The 22,511-nt window shown below is 38.2% G+C and overlaps 1 protein-coding gene across 1 annotated transcript in view; it reads right to left on the reverse strand.

Annotated features, from left to right (window-relative positions):
- The window catches only part of PSIP1 (PC4 and SRSF1 interacting protein 1), a 38,953-nt gene extending 18,187 nt beyond the window's left edge, over window positions 1-20,766 (reverse strand). Inside the window, exons 1-6 of the mRNA XM_046664065.1 lie at window positions 20,578-20,766; window positions 19,864-20,070; window positions 16,605-16,681; window positions 4,717-4,855; window positions 2,338-2,442; window positions 1,027-1,089 (exon numbers count right to left, since the gene is read on the reverse strand). Coding sequence (XP_046520021.1) covers window positions 1,027-1,089; window positions 2,338-2,442; window positions 4,717-4,855; window positions 16,605-16,681; window positions 19,864-19,935 — 456 coding nt within the window. The 5' untranslated portion in view covers window positions 19,936-20,070; window positions 20,578-20,766. The remainder of the gene's footprint in view (window positions 1-1,026; window positions 1,090-2,337; window positions 2,443-4,716; window positions 4,856-16,604; window positions 16,682-19,863; window positions 20,071-20,577) is intronic.
- Between the last annotated feature and the right edge of the window lie 1,745 nt (window positions 20,767-22,511).

Genomic DNA, 22,511 nt, shown 5'->3' on the forward strand with positions numbered 1-22,511 from the left:
TTATGTATTTATCGTCTGTTTCAACAAAACCTAAGTTCAATGAGAACTGAGACCTCCTCTTCTTTACTCACTACTCAATTCTGTGCCTGGAAAGTGAATGAATGAATTAGCGAAGCCCCATCCTTCATACTGCTTTAAAAGAGGAGGCATCTAAAATTTTAAATGATTCACTGGCTTCCCTTCCTTTTTCTAAGTTCAAGTTCCTCAGGATAACACGGGGTTTTTTGTACCCCTTTCCCTCAAACTTTATAGTCAGGTAATACTGAAATGCAATACTTGAAATGTTTGGAATGAAATTTTCTCTACACCTATACTATTCAAATTGCCTCACATCTCCTTCCCCTCCTTCATATGACTTACAAAATTCTGCCCATCTTTTAAAATCTTGTTAAAGTTATCACAGCCCCTGCCACTGTAATTATGTTTTCATATTTTGCTTCCTCGAGATACTGAACTCTTAGTTTTCTTTGTATCTCTGGCATACAATAAGAGCCTGAGACATAAATAGGTCAGAAAAAGCTGTGATGAACAGAATTTCATATAGAGAAGAAACTCACACTGATTACAATCATGAGGTACCTAGTCCTGAACTGTCACATACTCTCCTATCATGCAACAATGCTGTGAAGTAACAACAACATCATAACAGACAACACTTACATAGCAGTTACTATGTACCAGGATTTATTATGAAGATTTCACTTGTGTTAACTCACATAATCCTCTCAACAACCTTATGAGTATATATTATCCATTTTACAGAGAAAACTTGAGGCAGTGTCATTAAAAGAAATGAAAATTGGTGCATTTTATTTCCCTCACCATTTAACTTATCTTAAGGGTGCTATATCTAGGAAAAGATACACAGATAAGTAAACGACATAACCTACCCTTTAAAAAAATTAGAGGATTTAGACTAAAAGGCCAAGTTTAAATTAAATAGCAAGGTTTCATTATCTCTATTTTTCCTCAATGCAACTAAAATAAAAATTCTTTTAAGATCCTGTGGTTAAGCAGTAAAATTACCTTTCTCTTTCTCCCTCTTCTGGCAGCTTTTGGAGTGGTTATGTCAATTGCTTTAGTCACATCCTAAAAAAAAAAAAAAAACAGATGAAACGGAACAAATTATATCAAGACTGAAAGAAAATTTTTATTTTTTTTAAAGATCGGCACCTGAGCTAACAACTGTTGCCAATATTTTTTCTTTTTTTTTCTGCTTTTTGTCCCCAAATCCCCCAAGTACATAGTTGTATATTTTAGTTGTGGGTCCTTCTAGTTGTGGCATGTAGGACACCGCCTCAACATGGCCAAATGTGCGGTGCCATGTCCGCGCCCACGATGCGAACCGGCAGAACCCTGGGCCGCCAAGGCAGAATGCACGAACTTAACCACTCAGCCGGGACCCATGAAAGAAAATTTCTTAAAACTAAAAGCCACAGACATGTTTCATTAAAAGTAATAGGGAAACTTGTTTTGCTTCTCCGACATTTGAAATTATAAACATTAAAAGTCTTAACAGTATCATTATAAAGTGAAGTAGCCAATATCTTTGCCCCAAAAACCTTTCCTCTGTCAGATCAAATATAGAAGTCACCCTTGCTAGTACATAGGAAGTTTGTCTATTTAAATTTACAGAGCCACTTTTTCTACAGTAGAATCTGGAACTTTAGGGCTGTAAATTTTAAGAGATGACTGAGACTTGGGCGATGATCTGACCACCATTTTATGAGGCCTAGAAGGGCTAAATGAGCATCCCCACCCAGAGATAATGAGAGTTGGAAACAAACCACGGTTTTTAAAAATTTGGTTCAATGCCCTTTGCAGTACATCCATCAAACAATACCCTGCTTTAAAAACACCCCTGACAGGGGCTGGCCCCGTGGCTGAGTGGTTAAGTTCGTGCGCTCCGCTGCAGGCGGCCCAGTGTTTCGTTGGTTCAAATCCTGGGCGCGGACATGGCACTGCTCATCAAACCATGCTGAGGCAGCGTCCCACATGCCACAACTAGAAGGACCCCCAACGAAGAATATACAACTATGTACCAGGGGACTTGGGGGAGAAAAAGGAAAAATAAAATCTTAAAAAAAAAAAAAAAAACAAAAACCCCTGACAGTAACCACTCTCCTACAGCCAGACCTCATATTTTGCACAGCAAAGTAACTTCAAAGAAACATCCAGGCATCTTAAAGATGCAAAAATTATTTTAGAATACAAATTTAATATTTACACAAGGAAATTTTAAGAGTACTTTCTACTTTGTGATCAATTGACCAACTTATTTTACAATTTATTCCTTGCAACAAAATGGGTTTAAAATGCAAGTGAAGTCAAACACACCTCATTGCTGGCTTTTTCTTCATGGTCAGTGTCTTCCTTTGAAACACTAGTTTCTTTTTCTTCAACTTCAACATCAGATGATGCATTTGATTGTTTAGTTGATGCCTATGAACAATCAAGTCTATTAATTTGACAAAATAAGATTTTACCCCAACTTTAAAATTTCTTACCCATGAAAAATCAAAAGCCTGTGTGCAAGGAAGTTAGAAAAGTACCCACATTTCTGTTCCATAGGACGCTTTTAATATATACAATTTTTAAATAGTTTTTAAATGCTCTGATTTTCTTCTAAGTCTTATTAAGGGATTGGATTCCTGTAGGTGAATATATACAAGTGCAGAGGATAAAACAACGAGGCTGAAATGAAAGGATATTACAAAGAACACCATTCTGATGTTCTAACCAACAAATATCCAACAAGATACAGTGGAAGTTGATTGAGAATAGCACAGACCTGCACTGTATTCAGCTACTGAGATATTCTGGAGAGACAAGCTTATCTATGTACTCTAAGACAAACAGCTTCTGCAAAGGATATATATCCCAGCTTTATTTAAAGACTTTGATTAGTCTATACTTCAAACTTAGTTTATTTATAATGCAGATTCCTGAGACCCAAACTTAAGTGATTCTGATGTAACAGGTACTAAGTGGAAGTCCAGTAATCATCACTAGATTTTAAAAGGACCCCATGGATGATAGATACTTAAGTGGGTGATCTAGGGCCCAAGACTCTACTAACACCAACCAAAAAGATGAGTAACAGAAGCAACAAAGCACATCTTGGGAGGTGAGGGTACGCACAGATCTACAAAGTAGCACTGTGATCCAAACTGTGCCCCTTTCCAGTTCCACGTATTCTAGCTAAACTTTTAAACTGTAAACCCATTTCCTCTTCTGTGAAAAAGGCAATGCTGATAACCCACAAAATTATTATGAAGTTATAACAAAAAAATGTAAAAATGCCTTCAAAATTACTTATAGCACTACAGAAATTTTCATAAATTATGATGGCCATTTTTTGTCTGTCTGTCTTGTGTAAGTATGGGCATCACGGCCTTTCCCAAACCCTAGAAATATGCCACTAAGGATGCATCTGGGCAGAGAACAGAGTACATCACACCAGGACAATCATTTGTACTTTTGTTAAAGACAGAAAATTCTTGGGTTTCATACATACAACCCACTAAAAATTTCATTGTGAAATGGAAAATTCCAAGTATATGTGGTGAAAACTACCTGGAGATTAAGTAGGTAGATAGAACAGAGAACAGGGTGACCAAGCTGTGCGATCTGGTGGATGAGAGAGACCTTGAAGGTAGAATCACAGGACACGTGATCCAAGTGAAGTTACAAAATGTTAGCTTCAGGAAATAACCAATTCAGTCTCCTTGGACTCCCATTACACAGTCAAGGCAATAATGATGGGAAACCATTCATCCATTCTTACATTCATGCAACAAATATTTAGTGAATACCTATTCTTCCCACACACAGAATAATGCCAGGCACATAGGACATACAACGTCTTTGTTCATGGAGTCAACGCCTGTGGTAGTTAAGACAAGTACAGCCAGCAATTATGATATGACATGATGAGTACTCTAACAAATGAGTTTTGGGTGATAACGAAGGCATTTAGGATCATCTAATGCAGCCTTGGAGCATCAATGAAAGACAAACATTCCAGACATAACAGCCTCTGAAAAGTTCTCAAAGACAAGAAAAAGCATGACACATGCAAAGTAAAAAAACATAGGTTTAAAAGTAGAAAGTTGCAAAAATTTCAATTTGTTGCCATCTACTTCTTTACTCATACTCTTCCTGGTTTTTTACTACCTCAAGTCTAATAGAAATGAACAAAAGCTCTGGACACATGGAAAACAGAATACAAAGGAGGTTTAAGGATGTTCTTCTAGACACCAAAAACATTAAGTGTAATTTGCATAGTGCTGTAAGTACTTTTGTCACATATTTAACTTAACCCAAGTGAGGATCATTTCCTAATACAATTTTACAGATTTAGAAATTAAAGCAAATAAGAAAAAGAACAGACACCCTTCAAGTTACAAAACCTGAATTTAAGAGAACAGTACACATGGGTTTAAATTCAATAACACATTAAACAAAAACTCTCAATCAGGAGCTAAATAACCAAATATTTCCCAGCTTTCTGAGATCTGTTTAACCATGCAAATAATATTTTCATCAGTTCATCTAGATATGAAAGGTCAAGGTTCAATCTCACAAATAAGAACAATTTAATCTGAAATTCACAAGGCTCTTAAATTAGTATTTATTTTCCTACAGCTAGAATAGTGATTATTCCTCAAGACTGAATAAATACTACTAAACTAAACGTGACATAAAATGACGCACCTGTTGACTTGAAAATTTCACTTTCGGATTGTTATCTATCTCCCATAAACCTTCATTAAAGCCTTTTCGCTTATTTGGTTTGCCGTACTTTTCCTTATTTTCTGAGTAAGGAAATATATCCTTTGGGCCTAAAAAAGCACTAAAAAAGGAGAGGGGAAAATGTGAGTGCAAAGCAATCTCAAATATATAATAAGTTATTAAATAGCACTACCCTATGATGCAATTATCAAAAATTCTTAATCTAAAATGCATTAAAAATCTTACATAATTAAAGGGTAGACACAAGTAATTATATTTAATTCCAAATACTTTTATTAAATTCAGTCACAAGCTCCTAGATCCATAATCCTATTTTAAAAAAACATGCAAGTTGCACAACAATATGAATGTACTTAATGCCACTGAACTGTACATTTAAAAATGGTAAAACAGTAAATTTCATGTCTATTTTACCACAATAAAAAAAATGCACAAAAGTGAAAAAAAACTATGTGACATAACTGCATTAATCAACATATTTAAATGCAGTCCAAATATAATTTTATTTGAAAGTAGTTTGGTATATTCCACAACTCATAAAACACTGTCAACAAGGTATATTACTATATGTATATTTCTTACATTTGTATATACATATACACACATCTTAAATTTTTAGAGTAAAATGAATATGTGTTAAGAATTTTACTTTATTCAATGAAAGAATCAGATGCTATAACTGGTTCATTAGTTCATTCACATATACATATATATAAAAAAGTCAATTTTTGTATTTGTGGTAATTATGTTCGATGAAGTCACTGTGAACACTGAATTAGTAAATATTGTACCACTGCTCCAGGGGAAATACAGAATAGGTTCCTGTGAGCCTCTCTCTGGTCACAAAATTTTAGTTAACCAATCAATGCATAACCTTGTTTTATGTGTTTCTGTTTAACGGCACCTTATTTAATACATATTGGTAATTAATTAACAATGAACTCACAGCCAACAGCTCATGACATACCTTCTCTACAAGGCACAGCACAACGTTCTTGCACTTGAGAACACTAAATAACACTTCAGTACTATGGTTGGGGGGCTATTATAAACAGTGAAATGACCAACAAAACCACAAAAATACAAAAACCATGGAGATATATGACTGCAAAAAGGACGCCTGTTTACAGTCTGAAATCTGGAACAAGAAGGCAGAGCACTGCCTCGTCCAGCCTTAGCTAGGAATGTGTGTATCAAGTTCCTCATTTTTTTGGGCCATTTTGCACAGACATGACCATGAAGGTGCCACAAGCACTGACTTGAGATTACAAATAAATTTTAATAAGCAAGTAAATCCACAAATACGGAATCTGTGAATGATGACCATCAACTGTTTTGCTGTGTGTACATACACCTATATATTTACATATATTCTCCGGAACAGAGCCCCTATGTCTCCCTAGGTCAGTCAGTTCTATAGAAGTCTGTCAGTTCTATAAAGGTAGATGCACAGTATATATGAGTTTTTTGCTATGAGATGGTTGATAGACATGTATTTTCCAAAGCAAGAGGAAAACCAAATTACTACTCATTTCCTCTAAAATGTGCTACAATTTAAGATTAATTATTAATTAGGTACATATCACAAATTCCTTATCTGCTGAAATTCTTTAAGAATTAGGGACCTAATGACTACAGTTATCACTCTAGTTCGAATATTTAAAAAGGCTTTAAGATAAAATTTAAAGACTGAGAGCTCTATTTAAATATATTCAATGCATATAAAAGTCAGCTTTACTATTTAAATTCTGTAATTTAAGAATACTCATTATATCCATGTATCTTAACTGCACCATCGATTAAGGCACACTTAAATCATCATCATCTCATTTGATCCAGAAATTCAAACTTTTACTAGGCCTCATTCATTCCTACCCATAATCTCAAATTAGAAAAACAACACATTTAGTTAAAACAGTAAAACAATTCCTACTATGTAATCAGTTTAAAACTCCAAGTAAATGACCTGAGTTAAACCTCCATCAAAAATAAAGTATACCAGGCTGGCCTTGTGGCCTAGAGGTTAAGTTTGGCGTGCTCCACTTCAGCAGCCTGGGTTCAGTTCCAGGGCACGGACCTACACCATGTGTTGGTGGCCAAGATGTGGCATCAACCCACATACAAAATAGAGGAAGACTGACAACAGATGTTAGCTCATGGCAAATCTTCCTCAGCAAAAAAATGAATGAAGTACACTTCCAGTTACAACAAAGCAATTCAACACAACACAAATTCTCTCCTAAAAGTCCACAAAAACAACTCATAAGGCCAAAGACAACAACAAGAGAGACGATATCAACAGAGATCTGGAAGCTGGAAAGAAGACTGAAAAAACTGGATACTAAGCAGCAATATAAAAAGACAGCACCCTCATTTATAGTTCAAAATCCCCAAAGGGCTCAAAATTGGTGGCAACAGGAATTTCAAGAAGTGGAAGGGATCTTAAATACTTAATGAAATTACAGAAAAACGGGTGGGTTTTTTTTTTTTTTTTGAGGAAGATTAGCCCTGAGCTAACATTTGCCCCCAATCCTCCTCTTTTTGCCGAGGAAGACTGGCCCTGAGCTAACATCCGTGCCCATCTTCCTCTACTTTATATGTGGGACTCCTGCCACAGCATGGCTTGCCAAGCGGTGCCATGTCCGCACCCAGGATCCGAACCGGCAAACCCCGGGCTGCTGAAGCAGAACATGCGCACTTAACCGCTGCGCCACCAGGCCAGCCCCAGAAAAATGTTTTAAGACCTTAAACAGATCAAATCCTGGGCACGGACATGGCACTGCTCATCAAACCACGCTGAGGCAGCGTCCCACATGCCACAACTAGAAGGACCCACAACAAAGAATATACAACTATGTACCAGGGGGCTTTGGGGAGAAAAAGGAAAAAATAAATAAATAAAACCTCAAACATAGGGCATTTTTAGATATGACTCTAAACTTAAAAGCTATTCAAAAGAGAAGACTGATTCTACCACGATGTTATTTAGCATATAAAGGTCTGAGTTAAATTTACATGGATTATTTTTCTTTTCTCAAAACAGGTAGTCCTCACATTGCGTGGCAGTGTGAAACCATAACAATGATCATGTAAGGCAAGCTTAATAAACAATGGGAAAAATTACAATTGTTCCATAACCTTTAAAAACTGTCAAAACATTAAACACTCTATTAGTGTTAAAAGTAAAAAAAAAATACTAAATTATTTAGTACACTGTAATTTAAAACATTAGAAACCTCGAGGTCAAAGCGTTTCATTTCTTTGTAAAAAGCTGAAGAGTAGTTTGAACAGTTCATATAACTTATGACACGGAGTGGCCATATTTTTTATGCTTTGGCAAATTGTTATACTCTTTTCTAAGTCTGATCGTGATCAGCTTCCAACATTTTATCCTGTGCACTTTCAATGTTGTGAAGTATCTTTAATGTTTTCTGTTGGTGTCACTTCCTCTGAGACATCTTCATCCTCTTCATCACAACCACTTTCCCTATTTATGTTGCTGAGCTTGCTGTGAATTATGTTCCTCTGGGTGCAGATCCAGTCTCTCCAAATGCAGCATGTCTACAGTCACAAGGTTAGCTACTTATTCTAGAAGTCCACTTACATTCAACTCAAATTTCACTTCTAGCATTATCAGTTTGTTTCTCTGCTGCCCTTTCATCTTTCTTAGCCAATTCCCTATTTTGTTGGTTTTATCTAATGTAACCTGGGTGGGTATATGGAGACAGAGGCAACAACACAACTACACTTCGCTGTCTATGCATGAACTGAGAGACAGATGCACACTGCCCAACACCAAGACTCTGAAGTAAGTGACATCTATGCATCTGTTATTTACACCTTCATCTGTGCACTGAAAAGCTAGCCACAAATTTTGTAGTTTATGCAATTACAGTTCATATTCCGGGGTAAGCGAAATCTGAACCATGTTGTTGGGGGACTGGTGTGATTTAACTAAACCATGGTAACCAATATGCATGTAGACTTGAACTATGAAAAGCTAAGGACTGCCTGTACCCTTCTCTCCTCTTCATGCTTCGACTTTAAATTCTACTTTTATCAAATAGCAATACTGCTCTTCTTGCTTCCTTTGTGACTACATTATACTGTTACTTGGCCATGTCTTGTTTGAACCTTGTCTCACAAAGTAAGACACAGCGAGATTATTAATCCAACCCAAGTCTTACTAGAACTTGATCTAGTCACATAATGCAATCACTTATTTGGTTTTATACCACCTCGTTCTACATATACCTTTTTATTACACGTGGTTAACCTTTATTCTTAATTTTGCTGAATAGTTTTTAAAAAAAATTCTCCTGCTGCTCCTCCAGATTCAAGTTTTCAAGCTCTACTTTCTATTATTTTACTATTATGTTCACATGATGTCGTACTTAAATGTACATCTTTATCACTATACCAAAAATTAAATAACTATGCCTTTCCAACTGAGAGAAGACCTTTACAAATATAAATAATTCATGTTATGTATCAAAGGTTAAAAAAAATATTCACACATGAAAAGATGCTCAACATCGTTAGCTGTAAGTGGAATGTAAATCAAAACCACAATAAGATACTACCTTCACAACCACCAGGACAGCTTTCATAAAAAAGACAGATAATAACAACTCTTGGCAAAGATACGGAGAAACTGGAATCCTCATTCATTGCTGATGGGATTGTAAAATGGTGGGGGGCTGATTTGAAAACAGTCTGGCCATTCCTCAAAAGATTAAACATGGAGTATCATTTGACCTAGGAATTCCACGGCTATAGAAATGAAAACACGTCCACACAAAAGCTTGTACACAAATATTCCACAGCATTATTCATAACATTTAAAATTGGAAACAATCCAAAAATCTATCACCTGATGAATGGATAAGTAAAATATGGTAGATCGATACAATGGAATATTTGGCAGTAAAAAGAGATGAAGTACTATCATATGCTACAATATAGACAAACCTTGAAAACATGCTAAGCAGAAAAAGTCAGTCATAAAGACCACATTTTATAGTTCCATTTATATGAAACACCCAGAACAGGCAAACAGATCAGTGGTTGCCTACAGCAAGACAGGAGGGAGAACTGGGGAGAAACAGGAAGTACCTGCTAATGGGTACAGGGTTTCTTTTCGGAGTGATGAAAATGTTGCGCTAATGGCCACACTACTCTCTGGATATACTAAGATCTATTGAATTGCACACTTTAAATGGATGAGTTGTTTGGGATATGAATTATATCTCAATAAAACTGTTAAAATATTTTTGAGTGAATGAATATCATATCCTATCAAAGAAAACAAAAATGATCCATAGTTTTACCAACTATAGACAGCCAGTTTTCAGTCTTTTTTTTTTTTTTTTTGATTTTTGGTGAGGAAGATTGGCCCTGAGCTAACATGTGTGGCTAATCTTCCTCTTTTTTTTTTTTCTTCTCCCAAAGCCCCAGGACACAGATGTATATCTTAGTTGTAGGTCATTCTAGTTCTTCTATGTGGGATGATGCCACAGCATGGCTTGATGAGCTGTGTGTAGGTCCACGCCCAGGATCCAAACTGATGAACCCCAGGCCACTGAAGCGGAGCATGCAACCTTAACCACTCAGCCATGGGGCCAGCCCCTCAGGACACTTTTTAGTTGTATATATACATATAAATATGTAATTTTAATGTATTTGATACATATGCATCCATAAATACTTTTTCAAATTAAAATGAACATCTTTTAATGTCAACAATTACTTAACAACTACATACTATTTCATTGAATAACTATCCCAAAATTAATTTGCCTATTGTTGGACCATTTTCTATATCAAATTTTTATTTATTTATTATAAAGTAATGCAGCTATAATAAACATATTGCTCAATCTTTGCACATATCTTCATAATAAATTCTAAGTAGAACCGCTGAGTCAAAGGATATGCTCAAGACTAAGGGGCACCTTAATGAGACTCAAAAAACCTGGATGAAAAAGATGGTGGACAAAAAAAGAATCCTCCCACGTTCTCCTAATAAAAAAGAAATGATAATTATAGGACACGATGGAGGTGTTAGCTAACCCTATGGTGGTAATCATATTTCAACTTATAAATGTATCAAATCAACATATACACAATATATGTCAATTACATTTCAATTAAAAAAATATGAAAACACACAGAACCCTCCCTGGGGATGCAACCCCACCCACTTGGTGAAAGGGGCCTGGACTAGTCTGTAGACGGCCATCACCAGTCCCGCAGGGCTTACGTGGCTGCAGCTCTATTATTCTTCAAAGCACTGCATCTTAACATGACATCATCATCTCAAAGAAAACACAGTACAACATTCAAAAGTTTAGGGGGTGTTTCTAAAACACAGGAGTAAAAATGATTTGTTTTCTTTGTATAGAACTATCCTTTTATGTTGTTTAAAAAATTTAACAATGGGGGCTGGCCCCGTGGCCGAGTGGTTAAGTCTGTGCGCTCCGCTGCAGGCGGCCCAGTGTTTCGTTGGTTCGAATCCTGGGCACGGACATGGCACTGCTCATCAAACCACGCTGAGGCAGCGTCCCACATGCTACAACTAGAAGGACCCACAACGAAGAATATACAACTATGTACTGGGGGACTATGGGGAGAAAAAGGAAAAAATAAAATCTTTAAAAAAAAAAAAAATTTAACAATGAAAAAACATACATTAATTAAATTTACCCACTGAAAAGAAACTTAGGGATCACCAAAATTCTCATTTTTTTTTCCCTTAAAGATTGGCACCTGAGCTAACAAATGTTGCCAATCTTCCTTTTTTCTTCTTCTTCTCCTTCTCCCCAAAGCCCCCCAGTGCATGGTTGTATATTCTAGTTGTGGGTCCTTATGGTTGTGCTACCAAAATCCTCATTTTAAAGATGAGAAAACTAAAAGCCAGAAAGATTAAGTGAGTCAGGCAAGGTCATCTACTATACAGGAGAGCCTCAACTCTGTACAATGTTCCTTAAAAAGGTATTCAGGGTTTCCCTTATCCACTGTAATATAGTCTTTGAAACATCTACCAATAAAATATCGACGCCATATCCCTATACCTGTGAACTCGGACTTCAAATACCAATGTCAAAGCCCACAAGAATCCAGGCTAATGTAAAATATCCTAAGAAAACATCAAATCATTAACTACAGTACTAATTTTATATAATTCTGAAGCAACTTAAATCCTGCAAATGTGTTTCTTACGTGGCATACCCCTAAGGGTCCTGTCTTCCTGTGTATCCCAATTTTCACAGAATACAAGTACACAGAAAAGCAGTTACTTCTCTAAATTCACCCTTTTGTAAACAATGTGTAAAGGCACAAGAACACCGACATGTATCCCTCCAAAGCTCAGTTACCACAAAGCTAGGACTCTTCCTTTAAAGCAAACCAGAAGTTGCATATAAAAAATGGGAAAGCTTATCAGAGCTGACGATACAAAGCTCAAAACACATTTAACTGTTGCCAAATAACACTACGAAACAGAAAGTCCTACTTTCTAAAACACTGATTCTAACTTGCTGCTTCATTTCTCCATTATTAAATCACAAAATATGAAACAGTGTTTCATAACTAGATTTTATATTTTACAACAGCATGCTTTATAATAGAAAATGATTCAATAAACAACTGAATATACATCTACCATGTGCCATAAACCTCTGGTATAGAGATGAACAAACAGTTCCTCTCATCATTTGGTATAAGGCTTACAAGAAACCAGACAAAAGTCCCACACTAACACATGCAGAAGTTGTACACAAGAACCACTGTAGAAAAAAATAAATTCTTATCCTATGATTCATACCTTTATTCTTTTCTTGTGGATAGGTTATATGAAAAACTGACTACCACCAGTACCTCCCCATTTACCTTCACTCCTAAAACTGTATATTAGGCAGGTTTTAAAACAGCCTGTGATGGACATTTGTAAAGTTCCTAGAACAGAGAATCCAACTTCCTTGCACTAAGACAAGAGCAGTAAGAAGATAAAAGCAGCAAGAACACCATCTTCATGTAAATTTTCTAGACTTTAGAGAGATAGACCCTATCTCTGAGAGTATTCTCTCAATTAGCAATGGTAATAAGCCAGCAAAACTCAAACAGCATTTCAAACAATTTAACAACACTACAGCTATTAGTCTTGGAAAAATAATATGCAAGACTATCTTTAATAATAGCTGACAATTATATAGTGTTTACTACATGTCAAGCACTGTTCTAAGCATTTTTCATGTAGTATCTTGTTATTTGCACCCCAAAATTCTGAAGTGGAATATATTATTATTCCCATTTTATAAATAAGGAAGAAAAGCACACAGGGCTAAGTAACCTGCCCAAGGTCATACAGCAAGTAAGGCAGCTAAGATTCAAAGACAGTCTTCTGATCTACTTGTTTTAAACACTACATATAAATATTCATTAATGGACAGCAAATTCAAAATCAACAAATGATTTTACCCAGGGCATAGAGCTTTCAATCTATCACCAAATATGTATTTAACAGCTACTGTGCACCAGGCACTTAAGTAAATGATGACAAACACAAAAACCAAGGTCCCTGGCTCTCCATGCTCTTCACTTATGAGTGAAGGAAAAAATTTCAGTCATTATTACAATTGAGAAAATACACATAAAAAGGAGGATTTGAGCTAAGATCTAAATGACTGAAAATCTGAAAGCATTGCTCAACAAAGGGAAAATAAGCAAGAAGGACCTGAGAGAAGATAAGCATATTTATCTAACAGTAAAATGTGATGAGGTTGGAGGGGTAAGGATAGGCTAGTTCATATATGGTCTTACAAACAGCACTTGTAGACAAAATCTGGGGGTTTTGTTTGTTGCTAATGTTAATAATGGAGCCACTGGAGGTTTTCGGTCAGGGAAATGACGTGATCTGATTGGGACACAAAAATCACTTTGATGGGACCGGCCCCGTGGCTGAGTGGATAAGTTCGCGTGCTCCACTTCAGCGGCCCAGGATTTCATCAGTTCAGATCCTGGGCGAGGACATGGCACCACTCATCAGGCCATGCTGAGGCGCCATCCCACATGCCACAACTAGAAGGACCCACAACTAAAAATACACACCTATGTACCGGGAGGCTTTGGGGAGAAAAAGGAAAAATACAATCTTAAAAAAGAAAATGAAATCACTTTGACTATATATGAAAAGTGGAAACTGAGACAAAGCTAGTGTTAGGACACTATTTGTAAGAGTTAACTGTGGCATGGACTTGAGTTGTAGTAAAGGAGATGGAGAAAAGTGGACAATCAAAACGCATTTTAAAGGAAAAGAACAAGACTCGCTGGCTGACTAGATGTGGGGACAAAGGGGAAAGACTAATACGTAATCAAGGAAGGCACTAAGACTTTTGGTCCAGCAAAGGACTGGGTCCACGTCAGTCTCATTTACTAAGACTCTGTTTTGAATATGTGAGTTTTTAGATACCTAATATATGGTCACAGTTGGCATACATCAGGGCTCATTATTGTCTAATATTCAAAACTTGATTGCTGGATGAATATACTGTGAATGTCATAAAATGCTAAGAAAAATCAGATGTTCGCAGGCCAGGAAAAAATGCAGTTACAAAAAGATTCTACTCTAAATTCACAATAAAAAATATCCTAATCTATAAATTAGTTATGAGTGAGTACAGTTTTCCAAATTACCATTTCTTCTTCTATGTTCTTCCTTTCCCATCTCCCTAACTACAGCCTGTTAGAGTAAACTCCCATTTATGCAAAATCCGAATTGAAAGGTTAAAATAACTACTCTCTCAACTTTCAAGGGGTAAAAAGACAAATCATCAAAGATCTAGTTTCTAAAAATTAACCTTAAGTATAAAAAAAGTTAAGTCACCAAACCAACAGACACAGCAGCACTGCCAGTCCAAAGATAAATGGTATACTTAGAACACTGAGGCACAAAACATTGCAAGTGCACTTTGAAATAAAAAGTTAGTATCATTAGCTTAATTTTAAAGTTACATTCTAATTCCTTGAATATATTCTAATTTCTTGAATATTAATAATTCATTGTTTTCATTAACCGCTTTATACTACTGTTTTGTTATTAACCAAAGAATCCTTATAAAAGTTTAGTTATTTGGTGTAGTTTGTTTTAAAATTTACAGATATTTACAATATAAAAATCCTCATTTTTAAATGTTGGTGAAGGTATGATCACTCTTCTAAATTTAACATAAGAATGAACTATGTGTTCTATAGAACTATAAGTATATAAAAGGTCTAAAATCTGTCCCATTTCAGAAAAATCAAATTTAAAAAATTCTAAACTTGTAAAATTGAAAAGTTCTAAGGACTGTCTACTAACAGTACTCCAATACAGTGTTTCCAAACTTCACATGCATCAGAATCATCTGGAAGGCTATTAAAACAGACTGCTAGGCCCCACATGTCAGTTTCTGATTTAGTAGGTCTGAGATGGGGTGTCCAAGAATTTGCATGTCTAGCTAAAGTTCCCATGTGATTCTACTGCAGTGTGACCTGGTACCACATTCTGAAAACCCCTACTCCAATACACAGTATACAAAGTTTTCATTAAAAGATATCTTTACCTATAAAATTTATGGAAGAATTTTTTTTTTAATGGTAGATTATCCCATGGACTCAGAAATTCATCATTTCTTACAAAATTAAACTTATATAGGATATACCTAAACCCAACTCAAAGTAATTATGGTGAAGACCAATCCAATTCTGGACTCAAAACTGTATTTTAAAGAAAATAATTATGTGGCACTGTATACCATGAATATGAATGTCCAGAAGTGGCAAATCTAGACAGACAGTAAACTAGTGGTTTTCTGGGGCTGGGGAGGAGGGAATGGACAGTGACTGCTAATGGGTATGGAAGTAAATACACTAAAATCCACTAAATTGTACACTTGAAACAAGTAAACTTTATGGCATACATTATATCTTAATAAGGCTGTTGAAAGAAATTACGTAAAAGTTCACATAGTAGCTAAGTAATGTTAAACCAAATGTTGCCAGCATAGACACTCTCAGGAATACATAATTCTAATTAGAATCTCAACAGCTTTGTTTCTCCTAGTCCCAGGTAAACAAGCCTACTTTACCAAAATTACTGCAAATTCTAAATTTCAAGTCCAAAGTCAGTGAGATTATATAGTACTCATAAGGCTATAAAATTATAAGTATGTAGGATATTTTCCAAAATTAATGAGATAGCCTCTAAAGCAATCCTATGCACCTAGAACTAACAGTTCAATATTCAGTTGCAATTTCTGAAAAAGTAATTTGCGTCACCAAATCGGTTCTCTGTCCACATATCCACCAGGGGCAGCAGAGCATTCAAAGTGGCTCTTGGGACCACATAAATACACACAAAGGGAATTAACCAGCTCTCTTCTCACCTTCCCCACAATACACCATTTGTGTGGCTTATATCACAAATCTAAAATAGGGTGCCAGCTTGTCGTTATGAAAAGGGCTTATTATACTAAATATGAGCACTGAATGGCTTGTTAAAACTTTCCTTACATACTTGCGTCCAGCAGTCATTCTCCTTGTTGCTAACACAATCCATATGTATTGTCCTTTTATGATTAAAGAAACATCTACCCCAATGAAAGTTAAACCTACAGTGTCTAATTTTTCTACCTTAAAAATAAATTTAAAAAGGGATACTTGAAGACTTTTCCCAAAGTTCAAAGACGATTTTCAAGTTTCCTACTACTTTACTATTTTCCCTTTGAATTTATCTTTACCTGTTTTCTATTTTATGCCTAAAGACTCTGCTAAATTAACTCTGATTTGCCTTTAGAGCTAAAAGGACTTACGTCTCATGAGTTCCAAAAAAGAAAATGGGTAGTTTGTTTGTGGGTGGTTTTACAGCTCCATCCGGAACTTCATCTACCTAAAAGAAAGATCAGAAAAATTAAAAACTTTCAAATTATATACACCTCAGCACACCAGAATAAACAGAAAACAAGACATCCAAAAGGGATCTGATATAAAGTGGACCAGTTTTACATGTCCACAATCTCCTATCCCCAGTTCTGAAACCCAAGAAGTTCTGAAAATCAAGATATTTCTCAAAATTCGTTTGGTGGGAAAACCTAGACTGACACTGAAGCTATTCCATCATTTCTCTTATCCACTAGTGTTTCTACCGATGCTTCTCTGCAGAAATATTGTGTTAGATTATCACGTGCCAGCCCAGAACTTACCAGAAGCAAAATATATGGCATAGGTACCATCACTACCTTTCTAAAATCCCTAAATTCTGAATTTTTAAAAATGCCTGGCCCTACGCATTTCAGATAAGGGAATCTGAATCTATTCAGAAATCCTAAATGCTATTTCCGCAGGGAGGCTATGCAATATCAGAGTAAGGTAAAAGCAGACATTAACAAGTTTAAAGCATTATTTCTCAAAGTCTGAAACACATTTTCTGAAAAGATCTTACACCTACATGGCTGAATCATGAGGTTACGTGTTCCTTTTTCATTCCTCTTCCAATCCTTCTAATTAAGTAGGGAAGAAAATATCAGGTGCTGTTATGTCTAACACATGTGCATATTTCTTACTTTCTCTTATCAGTAAAGGGAAAGCAGACCTCAGAGTTAAAGCCATCAGGTAGTAGTATCTAGCAAGAATTTAATAACATTTCTATTTTATTTCATTACCTATTCATTTATTTAAACTTCATCATAACATTCCTTTCTCATAATTTTCCTAATTCCAAAGACACTTTAATTAAAACATCAGTTGACTTTGTAAAGAACGGAGCAGACCAGAGGACCTACTATGCTCTATATACATTGCCATGTTGAAGACCATGAGGGTGATCTGACTGGTTGGCAGTCTCGAGGTTTCAGACACCAACAGAAGCATTACCACTCAACACCCCTAGGGACTTTAATTTCCTCACCTATACAATGATTATACCTGTCATTTCAACTTTGTGAGAAGGCCCCAAGAATTGTGAAAAACCTTAGAGGTCTTAAGGGATATTTTCTGTCAACCCAGTTCATATGCTTCCATCTGCTAGCAAACACCTTTAAAAATCTGTGCAGATGTCCAGCACCTACAGAGTTTAATAAATGTTAGGCAGTTTTTTTAAGTTGACTTTAAAAACGATTTTTACTGGTATAGGATTACAAGAATGTGCAAGACTTAAAAATTATCAGCACTGTTGGGGCTGGCCCCGTGGCCGAGTGGTTAAGTTCGCGCGCTCCGCTGCAGGCGGCCCAGTGTTTCGTTGGTTCGAATCCTGGGCGCGGACATGGCACTGCTCATCAAACCACACTGAGGCAGCGTCCCACATGCCACAACTAGAAGGACCCACAATGGCACTGCTCATCAAACCACGCTGAGGCAGCGTCCCACATGCCACAACTAGAAGGACCCACAACGAAGAATATGCAACTATGTACTGGGGGGCTTTGGGGAGAAAAAGGAAAAATAAAATCTTTAAAAAAAAAAAAAAAAAATTATCAGCACTAACTCTTGGTTACCTAACATACTGAAGCCTATGGGGAGGATGATTTGGAAGAGTAGATCATTTTTAAAACATTTCCATTTGGCTTTTAACTGCATTGTGGCACTGAAATCTGAATATAGATGTTATCCCATACCCTCAGATTTTATAACACCTCAAAATAAATAAGGATGCTAAAACCATGAAGAAAGTATCTTGGAGGGGCCTTAAACCTGGCCAGTTTCCCTATGCTCTATTTAAACACAAAATACAGTGTTTTATAAGCGCATGATTGTACACTAGGGACCATGGGGGTAGGAGGATAAAGAACTTCAGTTTATGTCTACTACCCTCGGGAAGCTTACAATCTATTTGGAAGTCAAAGCATGCACATAAGTATTAAAAGGTTATCACAAAGGAAATAGACTGGAGTTGTCAAATATACAGACAAAAATTATGATTAAGGATTGTTCAAGTAAGACTCCACTGAAAAGGGACACTTAGACTTGGAGGAAAGGAAACCTGTAAACTGGAGTCTGTAAAGAGCTAGACGGGAAAAATCAAGAAACAGTAAACATTTTGTACCTGGATAGCACTTAGCAACTCACTCCATGATTCTCCGTAACCAATGGGTATGTTTCCTCCCAGATGACATAATTAAGACTATAGGATTTAATTATCTTTTTTAAAAAACACCCCTCAAAGAAGAGTAAATTAGTGGAAATTACAACTTTAAAACATCACATGTTTACATTTAAGAAGGGTCTTGAACTTACTGATCTAAATAAAGCATCTCAACACTTTTTAGGTTCTATCACTTTCTTAGAACCTGAGCCCTACCATAAAGTAACAAAAAGGCCTCTTTTTCTGAAAATAGCGCTTAGATACAGTCTCAATTTCTAAATACCACAAAAAATCCTGGTTCCTTAATCCTCTCTCTGTACCACTAGGTGTGAACCCAGGAATCCAGGTCTACTCCTCTTTTGCCTATGGGAGACAATCAAAGAAGCAAAACAACTTCTTCAAGGTCAGAAGGCAAATTTCAGCAATAAAAAATCGTGAAAATAAATTTTCTAGATCCTCTTTGGTGCTAACTTATTGCAAAATGTTTAAAACTATCCAGTGCTAAATCTCTTTATTAAACAAGCAAATACAGAAGGCCTCAACAACTACAAAACATACGAAAAAATACCTGTACATCCAATTTATAAACATTTAACTCTGTGACATCCCAGAGCCTGCATAGCTGCCACTGATATTTTGCCTTTTCCTCAAAATTAGAAAAATGTCAATGTTTCATTAATTTTTCAAAATAAAACCCCTTCTTGATTATTTCCACCTATAATGGGACATTAACTGTAATCTCATTTAGATCTTTCAGATTAGGAAAATCTGTCAAAGTCTGCGATGAACAAACCACAAGGAATTAGACCCTGGATTTTCACAATTACATGGGAGATTACTGGTGAAAAGAAAAACTACAGTGGAAGCTCAGGTTACAAATGAGTAAAGGAAAGAGGGAGAGAGAACAGGAGAAAAAAAATGAAGAGAAAGCGTAGGAAGTAGGCCTCGGAGGAAGGTAGCACCGCTAAATGCGAAGGCTGTAAATCACTTACTCGAGCTGGCCAATGAGGATAACCTTTCATCTTGGCGAAGATGAGGTCTCCAGGTTTGAAATCGCGAGTCATGTTTCGGGGGCGAGGCCGGGGGTCCGAAGCCCGGGGAGAAGGTGCGGCGGGAGGACGGCGCGGGGATGCGGGCGGACGGGCGCCGAGGCTCCCGGGGCGCGGGGAGGGGGAGGATGCCTCGGTGTCCCGACGCGCCTGCCAGGGAGAGCACGGAGGGCGGTTAGAGCCGAGAACCCCGGAGGGAGGGGCCGCACGGGGAGGGACGGGGGAGGGGAGGCCCGGGCGGGGGCGGGGGTGGGAGAGTGAGGGGAGAGCCGCCTCCCGCTCCTCCTCCGCCAGTGCGCGGCCTCCGCAGCCCAAGAGCCACCCGCCAGGTTTCCGCAGGTCCCCCGCTCGACGACAGAAAAGACGCCACCACCTGAGCCAGAGATGCTGCTCAGCCCCACGTTCCCCTTCCTCCCGCCCCATCTTTCTTCACCAGCTCCGAGCGAGAGGAGGGTCTGGGGGAGAGGGAAAAAAAGATGGCAAAAGACAAGGGGAACGCTCCCCTGCCAGGCACACGCGCCCTCTTGCTCAACCTGCTCCCGACGGCCGCGGCCCCGGCGGCCCCTCGGCTCCTCAGCGGGCCGCGGCCACTTCCCCGCTACAGCCAGGAGCGAGGCCACCGAGGGGGGGCGGGGCGAGTGCCTGCCGCCCGCTCACCTGCCGGGGCGGCGGGCGCTGAGGCTGCGGTGGCGGGCCGGCCGCCTCTGCCCGCGTCCACGCAAGCCACCTGCGCCACCAGCTGCCGCAGGGGCGTCTCAACGGCTCCGAATCGCAACCGCCGCCGCCGCTGCCGCCGCCGTCGCTGCGCTGCTCCCGCGCGGCTCCCGCTCGGCGCCCGCTAGCACTGGGGCGGGACCAACTGCTCGCCGAGGGAGGGGGGACAACGCAGCACCCACCTAAGGTGTGTGGCTCCGAAGCGGAACTTCCGACGCCCCTCCATGCGCAAGTCCGCTTCTGGTTAACAGTGGCAGCCAGCTGGAGAGAAAGACGGGTGCGAAGGAGAGAGGAGGGGGCGAAAATAGCTCGGCCCGCCGCGGCTCCCCCCCGCGGTTTGAGGAGTGGTCGGGCCCGGCCCGCCCCTGCTGGCCGCTCTGCGTGTGTGTATTTGTATGTGTACTGTATGTAAAAGGCGGGGAGGGAGGAAACGATTGTTGTGGACGGGGTTTGGGGGCGGGTATCCGGGCCTCCAGCCCTTGGCCGTGTGTTAGGGAGAGCCTAAGTTGTATGTTCTCCCATCGTTTCCCAGGGTCGGGGGCGGCTTTAATGCTGCACTTGCGCGGTTTGCACCATCCAAAAAAGAACTGTACAAAACCCCATAGAAGAAATCGGAGCGTGAGGCCGTGGCGGGGTGTGCAGCTTGTAGGCCTCCGATACGTCGCTGAATGAGCCTTGCAGTCTCCTTTTCCTTGAAATTGTAATATGAGAAAGCCCCATTTCTTTTCTTTTAAATTTAAAGCAGCAAGAACTATTAAGAAAAATGCAATCCTAACGAATGCAAAATGTGAAGGGTAGAAAACAATGACAGGAAAGCGTAAGCCTTTTAGATAGGATGTGGGTTTGGGCCCGTACTAAATTTCAGCTGCATCTAAATTTTGTTTCCCTCGCAGAATGGTAGCTGGTAGGTGGTACAGTGTGGAAGTGTTACTAAACCTCAAATGTTTTCTCTCTTAAAATACTCTTCAAGGAATTTCTAAAATTATTTTACTTTTTGATCCCTTAGCCAATACATTTTTTAATATGTTGGTAGTAATATGCCCAGCCTTCTGATGTGAGCTGGTGTTTTAATATTTTTACTGTACCAGAATTATGTCATCAGAATTGTCTAATTTTATTTAACCATTAATGTTCGCCCAGATGCCAAATAAACGTAGTAAATAAGGCATTTTGAAAATTAATAAAAATCTTATTTATTTTATCCTTCATTGAACCACTCAAAAAAGTCCCTACTGTGTGTCAAGCGCTCTCAGGTGCTGGGCATGAACAACAAGCACAGATACCCGTTTAAAACAGAGAATGAAAAAGGCGTAAGAATATTAAAGTATATAAATACTAGTATGTAGCTCATACTCCTTTAAATGAAGGACTCACAACTCGGAATAAATCAGAAAAAGCTTTATTAAGTAGGTAAAAATTGAGAAGAATTTTTTGAAAGAGATGCACATGCCTTTAAAAGAAGTGAATGAAGATGTTCCCAATGCAAATGTCCTGCAATATGCGGAGGGTCCCAAGTGGTTCAAAGAGAGAAGCTGACTGGCAAAGGAGAGGGCAGGATTGGAAAAATGTCTTGAAGTTTCTCATCCTGAACTTGAGTTTGATAGGATGTGTACTAGGAAGCTGCCATAGGTTGCTGAGCAATAACCGGGTAAAGATGAGTCTTTAAAAAGTTATTCTTGCTTGCTACAAAGTAGGTGTTAGTAGAAAGAGGCTGGAGTTTACTGTTGTACTCCCTAAGTGACCCATTTCTGGATGAGACTGGTAGCTATGAAAGGGGAAAGGAAGGGCACAGCTCAGTACACAAAGGAATAATTGTCAGCTGTTAGTCATAAATCGGGCACAAGAAAAAGTGGAGAAAGATGTATTGAAGAAATTCC

Source organism: Equus quagga, chromosome 6, assembly GCF_021613505.1.
Source record: "Equus quagga isolate Etosha38 chromosome 6, UCLA_HA_Equagga_1.0, whole genome shotgun sequence".
NCBI classification, from domain to species: Eukaryota; Metazoa; Chordata; class Mammalia; order Perissodactyla; family Equidae; genus Equus; species Equus quagga.